The sequence below is a fragment of the Scyliorhinus torazame genome, chromosome 1 (genome assembly GCF_047496885.1).
Source record: "Scyliorhinus torazame isolate Kashiwa2021f chromosome 1, sScyTor2.1, whole genome shotgun sequence".
NCBI lineage: Eukaryota > Metazoa > Chordata > Chondrichthyes > Carcharhiniformes > Scyliorhinidae > Scyliorhinus > Scyliorhinus torazame.
In genome coordinates this window covers 126,111,735-126,124,827 of record NC_092707.1, presented here as the reverse complement: position 1 = coordinate 126,124,827, position 13,093 = coordinate 126,111,735, and the positions used below count along the sequence as shown (strand labels likewise).

At 50.5% G+C, this 13,093-nt stretch overlaps 1 protein-coding gene across 4 annotated transcripts in view; it reads right to left on the bottom strand.

Moving 5' to 3' along the window:
• LOC140411866 (synapse-associated protein 1-like) overlaps positions 1-12,976 on the bottom strand; it is a 56,301-nt gene extending 43,325 nt beyond the window's left edge. For 2 of the 4 annotated variants that reach the window (XR_011941092.1, XM_072500777.1), the window contains exons 1-2: positions 12,552-12,976; positions 4,485-4,603 (exon numbers count right to left, since the gene is read on the bottom strand). Coding sequence is in view for 3 of the 4 variants with exons in the window: in XM_072500777.1 (XP_072356878.1) it covers positions 4,485-4,603; positions 12,552-12,723 (291 nt within the window). In the remaining variant the exon portion in view is untranslated. Of the gene's footprint in view, positions 1-4,484; positions 4,604-6,126; positions 6,660-12,551 lie in introns of those variants that run through there. The other 2 variants (XM_072500779.1, XM_072500780.1) reach the window with 2 other exon arrangements.
• Positions 12,977-13,093: the final 117 nt, after the last annotated feature.

Below are 13,093 nucleotides of genomic sequence, written 5' to 3'. Positions count from 1 at the left end.
ACAATGCTTGGAATGCGACCATTAGCAGGTGATTAAATCTTTACAGATCCAGAGATGGGGTAACCCCAGGTTAAAGAGGTGCGACCCACACCCCCACTACTTGCCTTCAAACAACCGCGCAACCTCAAACAAACCATTGTTTGCAGCAAACTACCCAGTCTTCAGAACAGTGACCACAACACCACACAACCCTGCCATGGCAATCTCTGCAAGACGTGCCAGATCATCGACATGGATACCACTATTACACGTGAGAATACCACCCACCAGGTACGCGGTACATACTCGTGCGACTCGGCCAACGTTGTCTACCTCATACGCTGCAGGAAAGGATGTCCCGAAGCGTGGTACATTGGCGAGACCATGCAGACGCTGCGACAACGAATGAACGGACATCGCGCGACAATCACCAGGCAGGAATGTTCCCTTCCAGTCGGGGAACACTTCAGCAGTCAAGGGCATTCAGCCTCTGATCTCCGGGTAAGCGTTCTCCAAGGCGGCCTTCAGGACGCGCGATAACGCAGAATCGCCGAGCAGAAACTTATAGACAAGTTCCGCATACGAGTGCGGCCTCAACCGGGACCTGGGATTCATGTTGCATTACATTCATCCCCCACCATCTGGCCTGCAAAATCCTACCAACTGTCCTGGCTTGATACAATTCACACCTCTTTAACCTGGGGTTACCCCATCTCTGGATCTGTAAAGATTTAATCACCTGCTAATGGTCGCATTCCAAGCATTGTTTGGCATCTTTGAATTTGTCTATATATATGTTTCTGGAACATACCTCTTCATTCACCTGAGGAAGGAACAGAGCTCCGAAAGCTAGTGACATCGAAACAAACCTGTTGGACTTTAACCTGGTGTTGTAAGACTTCGTACTGTGCTCACCCCAGTCCAACGCCGGCATCTCCACATCATAATCAATAATCTATCTAACTATGCCTTAAAAATATTCAATGGCTCTGCCTCCAACACTCTCTAGGGAAGAGAATTTCACAGATCAACCACCCCCAGAGAAAGATTACTTCTCATCTCTGTCTTAAATGGGAGAGACGCTTATTTTAAACTATGTACTCTAGTTCTAGTCTCTCCCACAGCATCCAATTTGTCAATTCCCCTCTGGATTATTCTTCAGTTATGAGGATAGATTAGAGATATTGGGACTGCTCTCTTTAAAGGGAAGAATGCTGAGAGGAGATTTTATAGGGATGTTCAAAATCATGAGGAGGTTGGACAGAGTAGATAGGGAGAAACTGTTCCCACTTGTAAAAGAATCAAGAATGAGAGGTTACAGATTTAACGTGATTTGCAAAAGCAAATGTGAAAAATACTTTCACAGAGAATGCAGGGAACAACATGCAATGGTTAAGGGAATCAAATGCATCAATCTGCTGGGCAACAAATTTTAAATGGAGCTGAGAGTGGGTTAGAACATAGAACAATACAGCGCAGTACAGGCCCTTCGGCCCACGATGTTGCACCGAAACAAAAGCCATCTAACCTAGTAACCTTCAGGGTTACTGAAGTAAAAGCTGACACATCCCAAGGACAGTTCGGAGCGTGGTGGTGGTGGCGGCGGTGGTGGTGGTAGGGTGTTAAAAGCATAGTTGATTGCTCTGAAGTAGACTCAGGTGAACTAAATTCCTTACTCTGCCTGGTGCATTCTGAGGAGTGTGATGCCCAGCAGGTACCTTAAAGCTGCTTGTTCATTGTTGTATTGGAGGTATTCTGGGAACAGTCACTTATAAATTCTCCTACCAACAGAGTGTATAGGAAACAAGAGACCAGTGCACGGTGGCACAGTGGTTAGCACTGCTGCCTCACAGTGCCAGGGACCCGGCCTTGGGTCACTGTCTCTGTGGAGTTTGTACGTTCCCCTCCTTTTGAGGTAACTGTAACAAGAGCACCCTCTACTGCACAATTGCTCTCTACAGATTCATCGACATAGGTACTGGTTGCCTAGGAGTCCAGCAATAAACTTTAAAAAAAATTATTTGTCACCTCCCCATTGTTTCCAAATACTCTATTCTCATTACAGTATGAAAGTGCCAAAAATTTGCATTATGGCGAAGAATAGTTGGCAAACCCCTGCATTTTAAATACTGCAGTTATATAGCCATTCAACTAGGAGCGGCTATGAAATAAAAAGGAAAATTCAGTGGCAGAGCCCTGGCTCTTTTGCTACGATTTATCACGAGAAATCTATGTTAGTTTGTGGCAAACTGTGTCATTACTGCACAATAATAAATATATTTCAGTCCTTAGCAGTTCAGGAGTGCTGCAGAAATATCACACTGTAATGTCCCGATACAACATCCCGAGACACAAATGATGAATCTTAGACAAATGTTGTTTTCATATTTTCTAATTTTTCTGTCTCAGTAAAATATGTCACCGACAGCCACATCACGGCAGTTCTGAGCAGTGGTGTCCACAAGAGCCTGAAATCTTAGTTCTCAGGGTTTGATTTTGCAGTGTACTAAATGACTGTAAATGCGATACAACTTTTGTAATGCTAAACATCAATGGCCATAAGTATTTGACAAACTTGACTATTTGCAGCTGCATTAGCTGTAAGAGCCCTAGCTAAGCTGGTGTCAATTGGAATCAGGGGGAAAAGTCTCCACTGGCTGGAGTCATACCTGGGACAAAGGAAGATGGTTGTGGTGGTTGGAGGTCAATCATCTCAGCTCCAGGACATTACTGCATGAGTTCCTCAGAGTAGTGTCCTATGCCCAACCATCTTCAGCTGCTTCATCAATGATCGCCCTTCCATCATAAGGTCAGATGTGGAAGTTTTTTCAGATGACTACACAATGTTCAGCACCATTCTCGACTCCTCAGTAATGAAGCTGTCCATGTCCAAATGCAGCTACACAATATCCATGCTTGGGCTGACAAGTGGCACATTTCACTTGACCATCTCCTACATGAGAGGATCTAACCATCGCCCCTTGACATTCAATGGCATTATCATCGCTGAATCCTCCACTATCAACATCCTGGCGTTACCACTGATCAAAAACTGAAATGGACTAGCCATATTAGTATTGTGGCTACCAGGGCAAGTCAAAGGCTAGGAATCCTACGGCGAGCAACTCACCTCCTGAACCTCCTAAAGCCTGTCCACCATCTACAAGGCACAAGTCAGGAGTGTAATGGAATTCTTTCCACTTGCCTGGAGACTACTTTTCCAGCACACTCAAGAAGCTTGACACTCAAGAAGCTTGACGGGGGCAGCACGGTAGCATTGTGGATAGCACAATTGCTTCACAGTTCCAGGGTCCCAGGTTTGATTCCGGCTTGGGTCACTGTCTGTGCGGAGTCTGCACATCCTCCCCGTGTGTGCGTGGGTTTCCTCCGGGTGCTCCGGTTTCCTCCCACAGTCCAAAGATGTGCAGGTTAGGTGGATTGGCCATGATAAATTGCCCTTAGTGTCCAAAATGGCCCTTAGTGTTGGGTGGGGTTACTGGGTTATGGGGATGGGGTGGAGGTGTTGACCTTGGGTGGAGTGCTCTTTCCAAGAGTCGGTGCCGACTCGATGGGCCGAATGGCCTCCTTCTGCACTGTAAATTCTATGATATGATCCAGGACAAAGCAGCCCGCTTGATTGCTCCTCCTTCCACAAACATTCAAAAACTCCACCACCGACGAACAGTGGCAGCCGTGTGTACCATCTACAAGATGCACTGCAGTAGCTCACCAAGGTTCCTGAGACAGCTTCTTCCAAACTACCATCTAGAAGGACAAGAGCAGTAGATACCTGGGAACCCCACCACCCAGAGGTTCCCCTCCAAGTCACCTACCACCCTGACTTGGTCCTTCACTGGCACTGGGGAAAAATCCTGGAACTCCCTAACAGTACAGTGGGTATACCTGCAGCGGTTCAAGAAGGCAACTCACCACCACCTTCTGAAGGGCAACTAGGGATGGGTAATAAATGCTGGCCTAACCAGCGAAGCCCACATCCTGTAAATGAATGTTTTAAAAATTGCCAACTGTTGGGTCAAAAGAGCAGCACCAACAGAAAGGGCGAGGGGACATCACCTAGCCTACAAGTATTCAGTTCATGCCCAGATGTTATAGGTCATGACTCCAGTAAAGGGTGTCATTGTGGCATATACAAGATGAGCTGAAAGTCCTCCTTTTGTGCCATGATGACTGTGACTCTATGACTATGGCATAACTCAAAATCAAAGAGTCAATAATGTTATCTCCTCTAAATGTTATTTATAGTGCACCTGCATTTGATTTCTGGGCACATTATTTTAAGAGACAAATTGAATGCAAACTAATTCAAACCCTTAGGCTATCAATGCTATCCCATCACCACTACTGATTTTACCAAATGAACATTTCTGAGCAGGTAAAATAAATAGGGAACCAGCACACTATCTTTACCACTCAGTGAAATATCCGACTTAACACTCAAAGTTGTTTTAACAGGTAATTTCTTGCAAAATTGCAGCTGTTCCAACCATATCAAGAAGATTGTCTATTTTATGTTCCTCTACAGATTTCTTTATTGTTTGCGCAGTTTCTCGCATTGTGTTCGATACTTTCTTTGTAGCAGACGTAGCAACATCCCGTAGGTAACCTGCAATTAATTAAAAGATACATATAAATAAGACACAATTATGTTTTACAAAACTTTTATTTTTAAACTATTATTTTTATAGATTATGGCAGGCACAGCATAAATAAATGGCTTGAAGTTTCATGAAAAAAATATCCTACAGCAATGCGGCACAAAACCCAGACACAATTTCATAGATGAAGTTATATAGAATATAGAACATACAGTGCAGAAGGATGCCATTCGGCCCATCGAGTCTGCACCGACCCACTTAAGCCTTCACTTCCATCCAATCCCCAGAACCCAATAACCCCTCCTAACCTTTTTGGACACTAAGGGCAATTTAGCATGGCCAATCCACCTAACCTGTACGTCTTTGGACTATGGGATGAAACCGGAGCTCCCGAAGGAAACCCACACGGGGAGAACGTGCAGACACCGCACAGACAGTGACCCAGCGGGGAATCGAACCTGGGACCTTGGCGCTGTGAAGCCACAGTGCTAGCCACTTGTGCTACCGTGCTGCCCACCAAATGTTTCATTTTGTTGGTGTACAATCTTTCCCTAAAATATTTTCGTTGTCTTCCCAAAAGCACTAACCAAGAGTGCACAAAACCTTTCTGCTTCTATACATTTGCTGATATTATTGAATATTTTTCTTTCTCTTCTACATTAATGTTTTAAATAAGTTCACCATATCATAACTATATTTAGTTTCATCCAAGCATGTAAAATCTCACATCTCCTAACAATTATCCCAATTATTAATCTGAGGTGTACATTTGTAATTTAAACTGCCTGTGTAAACTTGTCACAGTATAACCACATCTCCTTCCATGGGAGGTTCTGTACCACTGACAGTTGAATGCAATTACAGCATAAGCTTGCAAAAGCTGTTTCCATTATAAAAATATGGAACAAGGAATTTATCATGGGAACCTATAAAAATAAGACATAATCTATGACTTTTAAATGGAAAGTAAATTACATCTGCAAACCTTAGTCCCACTATCCCATACCATCAAATTTGAATTAATTTGCAGGATACACCTGACCTTATATTTCCTGTGGTGTTGCATCTGCGGGCTTTTCCATATTATATATAGCATATATAGATTTAGAAACCAGGAAGTTTTGCATCTGAAACATTAACTTGCCTGTTCTCACCACATATACTGAGTGCTTTCAGCATTTTCTGATCTCCTCATCTGACAGCTATATACATGCAATCTCAATCTTAGGTTTTATAAGCTATTACAGGACTGGAATCATCCTTCATCTGTTCTTCATGAATAACATTCTAAATGGCAGAGCTGTCATTGCAGGGAAACATTAGGACTGACACAGATTACAAAACCAGTTAATAAGTGACAGCTAAGAAAGCAGGTCACACTTTAATCCATAATCAGTGACAGAGTGTCACTAAAGTGACACTTGCAGTCTGCCTTATGATTGACAGTACTTTATAATGGAATGTTTGTGAGAGACAGTCAATGCAAAGGGATTGCAGTGCTGAGAAAACTAATAAGAAAACACCAACTTACATTTATACATTTGTAACAGTGGAAAAAGTCATGCAACACTGCAGAAGTGTATTCAGATATGGATACTGAGGTAAAGGAGATGTAGGGCATGATCTAATGGAAGTTTCTAAGTGCCATTTCAGGCGGGCTGGGCTGGGAATTTCTCCCCAGCTCTGTCAGGAGTTCCCCACCACTACCTAACCACACTTAGTCACTTTTCTGGGCCCTGGGGAGTTTCTCCCCAGGCTTGCCCACACTTAGAATTGTTTCCATCATTGGGGAGCTGAACTCATTGGTCAGAACATCACTTTGAAAGGCTGCCCCGATGGCCAGGTGAGCTCGAGGGTCCTCCACACCTCCCCATCCACAGGAAATGTCACCCCCCACACACATGGGGCGGGATTCTCCGACCCCATGCCGGGTCGGAGAATCGCAGGGAGCTGGTGTGAATCCCGCCCCCACTGTGTCCCGAAGTCTCCGCCACCAGAGATTTGGCGGGGGCGGGAATCACGCCGTGCCCGTCGGCGGGCCCAACCCCGCCGATTCTCCAGCCCGTGATGGGCTGAAGTCCCGCTGCTGGAATGCCTGGCCCGCCAGCGTGGATTAAACCACCTTTTGAACGGCGGGACAAGGCGGCGCGGGCAGGCTCCGGGGTCCTGGGGGGGGGGGGGGGGAGGCGATCTGGCCCCGGGTGCCCCCACAGTGGCCTGGCCCGCGATCGGGGCCCACCGCTCAGTGGGCAGGCCTGTGCCATGGGGGCACTCTTTTTTTTCTGCCTTCACCATGGTCTTCACTATGGCAGAGGCGGAAGAGACCCCCTCCCCTGTGCGGAGATGACGTCAGCAGCCGCTGACTCTCCCGCGCATGTGTCGACCGATGAAGACCTTTCGGCCCCAGCTGGCGTGGCGCCAAAGGCCTTTCCCGCCAGCCGGCGGAGCGCAAACCACTCCGCCGTGGGCCTAGCCCCTCAAGGTGAGGGCTTGGCCCCTAAAGGTGCGGAGACTTCCGCACCTTTGGGGCGGCCTGACGCCGGAGTGGTTCCCGCCACTCCATTATGCCGGAACCCCCCGCCCCGCCAGCTAGGGGAGAATCCCGCCCATGGGCATTATTCCCCCCCAAGTGAGGGCTCCCCCCCCGCCCTTTTCAGGCCTTCCCACGCCCCCTTTCAGGACCCCCAACCGTCACCACCTCCATAGGCCTCTTCAGAACCACCTCTCTCCCCCACCCTTCTTGGTAATCATTCCTCCTTGGCATTGCCAGGCTACCACCCAACCCTGTCCATGACCGCCCAGGGGCCTCCAATGGCCTAGGGGACCCCTCAAGTGCCTGGTCCACATTTGTGTGGACCAGTACTGAACGGCACCTGGTTGGGGTCTTCTTGGGGAGGCCAGTAGATGCCAGGAGACTGGAGCAGTGGAAATCGCCTTGCAATGTGAGCATAAAAATGAAGTTTGAGACTCCAGTACAGCACTGAGGAAGTACTGCACTGTTGGAGGTGCTGTCTCGCAATTGAGACAGTAAACCGAGGCTCCATATCTCTGCTCAGGTAGCACTGCTGCCTCACAGCGCCAGGGACCGGCGTTCGATTCCAGCCTTGACTGAGTGGAGTTTGTATGTCCTCCCCGTGTCTGCGAGGGTTTCATCCCACAGTCCAAAGACATGCAATTAAATTGCCCCCTAGTGTCCAAAATGTTGAGTTGCTGGGATAGGGTGGGTGCTCTTTCCAAGGGTCGGTGCAGACTTGATGGCCTCCTTCTGCATTGTAGGGATTCTAAGATTCTAGGAAGGATGTCAAGGCCACGGAATGCATGCAAAAGATTTACCAATATTGTTCCAGAGATGAAACACTTCAGTACATGGACTGTTTTGAGAAACTGGGGTTGTTCTCCTTGGAGAATAAAAGGGTGAGAGGGGATTTAATAGAAAATAATGATTTACTAGACAACAAATTTAGAGAGACTGATCCCAATGTCAGGAGGGTCGAGAACCAGAGGGCACAGACATAGGGTGATTGGCAAAAGAACAACAGCATGAGAGAAGAAAAATGTTTCCAATGCAACCAGTCATTGTGATCTGGAATGAGAATGTGGTGGATGCAGGGTCAACTAGGGGATTTCAAAGGGGATTTGGGTAGACACTTGAATGTGCAGGGCTACCAGGAAAGGAAAAGGGACTAGGCGAATTGTTTGTGCAGGGACCAGCATGGACACGAGGAGCTGAATGGCCTCCTCCTGTGTTGTAATCATTCTGAGTCTAGACACAACCCTCTTGCCTTTTCAAGCCAAAATAAATCATAAGACAGAGGAGCAGAAGCAGGCCATTTGGCCCCTCGAGTCTGCTCCGCAACAGGTAGCTTTCTTTTAATAAAGAGCGTTTCTAAATTAAATTTCAGCTGCAGTGATAGGGTATTTGGTTAAGAGTTCAGACCTGTTAAGAGATTAAATAAGCCACTGATGAGGTTTATAAATCTATTAGTTTAATACATTGGTTTAAGTTTGACAAAGAATGTTGCAACTGATATATATATTTGTGTTGTATGTAGAGTTTGTCTCTGATGTTTATGTCTGTGTGTGTGGGTGTTATGTTTGCGTGCATGTGGGGGGTTGTTTATGGCTGCGTGTGTGTGGGTGGAGGGTTGTTGATGTAGGTTAAACAGGTTATGTAGGGCGGTACGGTAGCACAGTGGTTAGCACTGTTGCTTCACAGCACCAGGGTCCCGGGTTCGATTCTCGCTTGGGTCACTGTCTGCGCGGAGTCTGCACGTTCTCCCCGTGTCTGCGTGGGTTTCCTCCGAGTTCTTTGGTTTCCTCCCACAGGTCTCGAAAGATGTGCTTGTTAGGTGAATTGGACATTCTGAATTCTCCCTCTGTGTACCCGAACAGGCGCAGATGTCTTGAGACGAGGGGCTTTTCACAGTAACTTCATTGCAATGTTAATGTAAGCCTACTTGTGACAATAATAAAGGTCATTATTTATGTCTACATGTGTGTTTCTGGGGGGGTTATGTCTGCGTGTGTCTGGAGGGTGTTTGTATGTGCCTGGGGAGGGTGTTTATACATGCCTGGAGAGGGTGTTTATATGTGCCTGGGGGGGGGGTGTTTATATGTGCGCGGGGAGGGTGTTTATACGTGCCTGGTGTGGGTGTGAATATGAGCCAGGGGAGGATGTTTATATGTGCCTGGGGAGGGTGTTTATATGTGCCTGGGGAGGCTGTTTATATGTGCCTGGGGAGGCTGTTTATATGTGCCTGCGGAGGTTGTTTAAATGTGCCTGGGGGAGAGGGGTGTTTATCTGTGAGTCTGCAGAGTGGGGGGGGGGGAGGGGGGGGGGTATTGTGTCAGCAGGATGGGGGGTGTTGTGTCTGCGGGGTGAGGGGGAATGTTGTGTCTGCGGGGTGGGGGGGACTGTTGTGTTTGCGGGGTGGCAGGGAGTCTTATGTCTGCGGGGTGAGGGGGTCTTGTGTCTGCGGGGTGGGGTCTTGTGTCTGCGCGATGGGGGGGGGGGGGGAATGTGGTGTCTGCCGGGTGGGGGAGGGGCTGTTGTGTCTGCGGTGTCGGTGGGGGATGTTGTGTCTGCGGGGTGAGGGGGGTTGTGTCTGCGGGATGGGGAGGATGGTGTGTCTGCGGGGTGGGGGGTGTTGTGTCTGCGGGGTGGGGTTTGTGTTGTGTCTGCAGGGTGGGGATGTTGTGTCTGCGAGGTGGTGGGGATGTTGTGTCTGCGAGGTGGTGGGGTTGTTGTGTCTGCGAGGTGGTGGGGATGTTGTGTCTGCGGAGTGTGGGGTGGTGTTGTGTCTGCGGAGTGTGGGGTGGTGTTGTGTCTGCGGGGTGTGAGGTGGTGTTGTGTCTGCGGGGTGGGGGCTGTTGTGTCTGCAAGGTGGGGGGTTGTGTTTGCGGGATGTTGTGTCTGCAGGGTGGGCGGGATGTTGTGTTTGCGGGGTGGGGGGGGTGCTGTGTCTGCGGTGGGACGTTGTGTCTGCAGGGGCGGGGTTGTGGCTGCGGGGTGGGGGTTGTTGTGTCTGCAGGGTGGGGTTTGTGTTGTGTCTGCGGGGAGGGGGGTGTTGTGTCTGCGGGGAGGGGGGTGTTGTGTCTGCGGGGAGGGGGGTGTTGTGTCTGCGGGGTGGGATGTTGTGTCTGCAGGGTGGGGGGGATGTTGTGTCTGCGAGGTGGGGGGGCTTGTGTCTGCGAGGTGGGGAGGCTTGTGTCTGCGGGATGGGGGTGGATGGTGTGTCTGCGGGGTGGAGGATGTTGTGTCTGTGTGGTGGGGGTTGTTGTGTCTGCGAGGTGGGGGGGTTGTGTCTGCGGGGTGGGGGATGTTGTGTCTGCGGGGTGGGGGTTGTTGTGTCTGCGGGGTGGGGGACGTTGTGTCTGCGGGGTGGGTGGATGTTGTGTCTGCGAGGTGGGGGGGGTTGTGTCTGCGGGGTGGGGGATGTTGTGTCTGCGGGGTAGGGGATGTTGTGTCTGCGGGGTGGGGGATGTTGTGTCTGCGGGGTGGGCGGAGTGTTGTGCCTGCGGGGTGGGGGGGATGGTGTGTTTGCAGGGGGGGTTGTGTCTGCGGGGTGAGTGTTGTGTCTGCGGGGTTGGGGGGGTGTTGTGTCTGCGGGGTGGGGGTTGTTGTGTCTGCGAGGTGGGGGGGGTTGTGTCTGCGGGGTGGGGGATGTTGTGTCTGCGGGGAGGGGGGGTTTTGTGTCTGCGGGGAGGGGGGTTGTTTTGTCTACAGGGAGGGGGGTTGTGTCTGCGAGGTGGTGGGGGTGTTGTGTCTGCGGGGTGGGGGCTGTTGTGTCTGCAAGGTGGTGGGGGTGCTGTGTCTGCAAGGTGGTGGGGGTGCTGTGTCTGCGAGGTGGGGGTTGTGTCTGCGGGGGGGTGGGGGGGGGTTGTGTCTGCGCGGCGGAGGGTGTTGTGCCTGCGGGGTGGGGGTTTGTTGTGTCTGCAGGGTGGGGGGGGATGTTGTGTCTGCGGGGGACGGACGTTGTGTCTGCAAGGGGGGGGCGGGGGTTGTGTCTGCGAGGGGGAGGGGGCGTTGTCTCTGCGCGGTGGAGGGTGTCGTGTCTGCTGGGTGTTGTGTGTCTGCTGTCTGGGGGGGGGGGGGTGTTTTGTCTGCAGGATGGTGGGGGTGTTGTGTCTGTGTTGTGGGGGATTGAATTTGGATTGGATGGATTTTGTTTATTGTTCATGTGTACCGAGGTACAGTGAAAAGTATTTTTCTGCGGCAGCTCAAAGGGTCATTAAATACATGAAAATAAAAGGAAATAAAAAAAATACATAATAGGGCAACACAAGGTACACAATGTAACTACATAACACCGGCATCAGGTGAATCATACAGGGGTGTAGTGTGAATGAGGTCAGTCCATAAGAGGGGCGTTTAGGAGTCTGGTAACAGCAGGGAAGAAGCTGTTTTTGAGTCTGTTTGTACGTGTTCTCAGACTTTTGTATCGCCTGCCCGATGGGAGAAGTTGGAAGAGTGAGTAAGCCGGGTGGGAGGGGTCTTTGATTATGCCCCGCGGGCGGCCGTGCACCCTGACCCCCACCCCGCAAAATACTCCAGGGAGGTCTTGTGTCTGTGGGGTGGGGTGGTGGGGGGGATGTCTGTGGGGTGGGGTGGTGGGGGGATGTCTGCGGGATGTGGGGGGATGTTGTATCTGTGGGATGGGGGGGTTGTTGTGTCTGCGTTGTTGAGGACAGGATATTGTGTCTGCGGGATGGGGGGGGTGGTGTGTCTGCGGGGTGGGGGGGGGCGTGGTTTGTTGTGTCTGCGGGGTGGGGGATTGGATGGATTTTGTTTATTGTCATGTGTACTGAGGCACAGTGAAAAGTATTTTTCTGCGAGCAGCTCAACAGATCATTATGTACATGAAAATAAAAGAAAATACATAATAGGGCAACACAAGGCACACAATGTAACTACATAACACTGGCATCAGGTGAAGCATACAGGGGTGTAGTGTTAATAAGGTCAGTCCATAAGAGGGTCGTTTAGGAGTCTGGTAACAGTGGGGAAGAAGCTGTTTTTGAGCCTGTTAGTGCGTGTTCTCAGACTTTGTATCTCCTGCCCAATGGAAGAAGTTGGAAGAGTGAGTAAGCCGGGTGGAAGGGGTCTTCGGTTATGCCCCGGGGGCGGCTGTGCACCCTGACCCCCCACCCCACAAACACTCTGGGAGGTCTGGTGTCTGCAGGGTGGGGCTGTGTCTGCGGAGTGGGGGAGATTGTGTCTGCGATGTGGGGGACAGGATGTTGTGTCTGCGGGGTGGTTGTATCTGCAGGGTGGGGTTTTTTGTGTCTGCGGGGTGGGGGGGGTTGTGTCTGCGGGGAAGGGGGTTGGATTTGGATTGGATGGATTTTGTTTATTGTCACATGTACCAAGGTACAGTGAAAAGTATTTTTCTGCGAGCAGTGGGGCTGTTGTGTCGGGGGGGGGGGGGGGGGGGTTGATGTCTGTCACTCACTCACTTCCCATCCCTTTCGCCTGTTCCAGAACCGCTCCTGCTCCTTCGCTCACTCCCCCGGGCGGCGCCTCCAAATCCTCCACCCCGGGTGTCAGCAGCTGCCTCTCCTCGGAAGCAGCATACTGGGCCTTGTTGTCCCCTCCCAGCCAGTCAGTGATGGAGAGCGCCCGGAACATGGCAGCTTGGGCGAGGCCTCAGGCTGTTGGTGAACTGGGAACCTGCCCGGTAGGGAGGGAGGGAGGGGGGGGCAAGGGGCCCGCAGTGCACCCTGACCTCCCCCCCCGCCGACCGCAAAGCACTCTGGGACATTCCCAGATCCGCTGGCGGGGGAGGAACGGAGACGGCCGGTTGCCGATTAAGTTTGGAGAAGGAAGGAAGGTTCTGCTAACTTCTGAATTGCTTTCTTTAAAACTGCGTATGTCGCGAGGTTGAAAAGCCGGATTGACTACATCTCCCCCCCATAATGCAAAGCGGCAGAACAAAGCGCAGGCGCATTAGGACGATAGTGTCAGATGTTATCAAACGGCCAATCGGCATGAGGCGCTG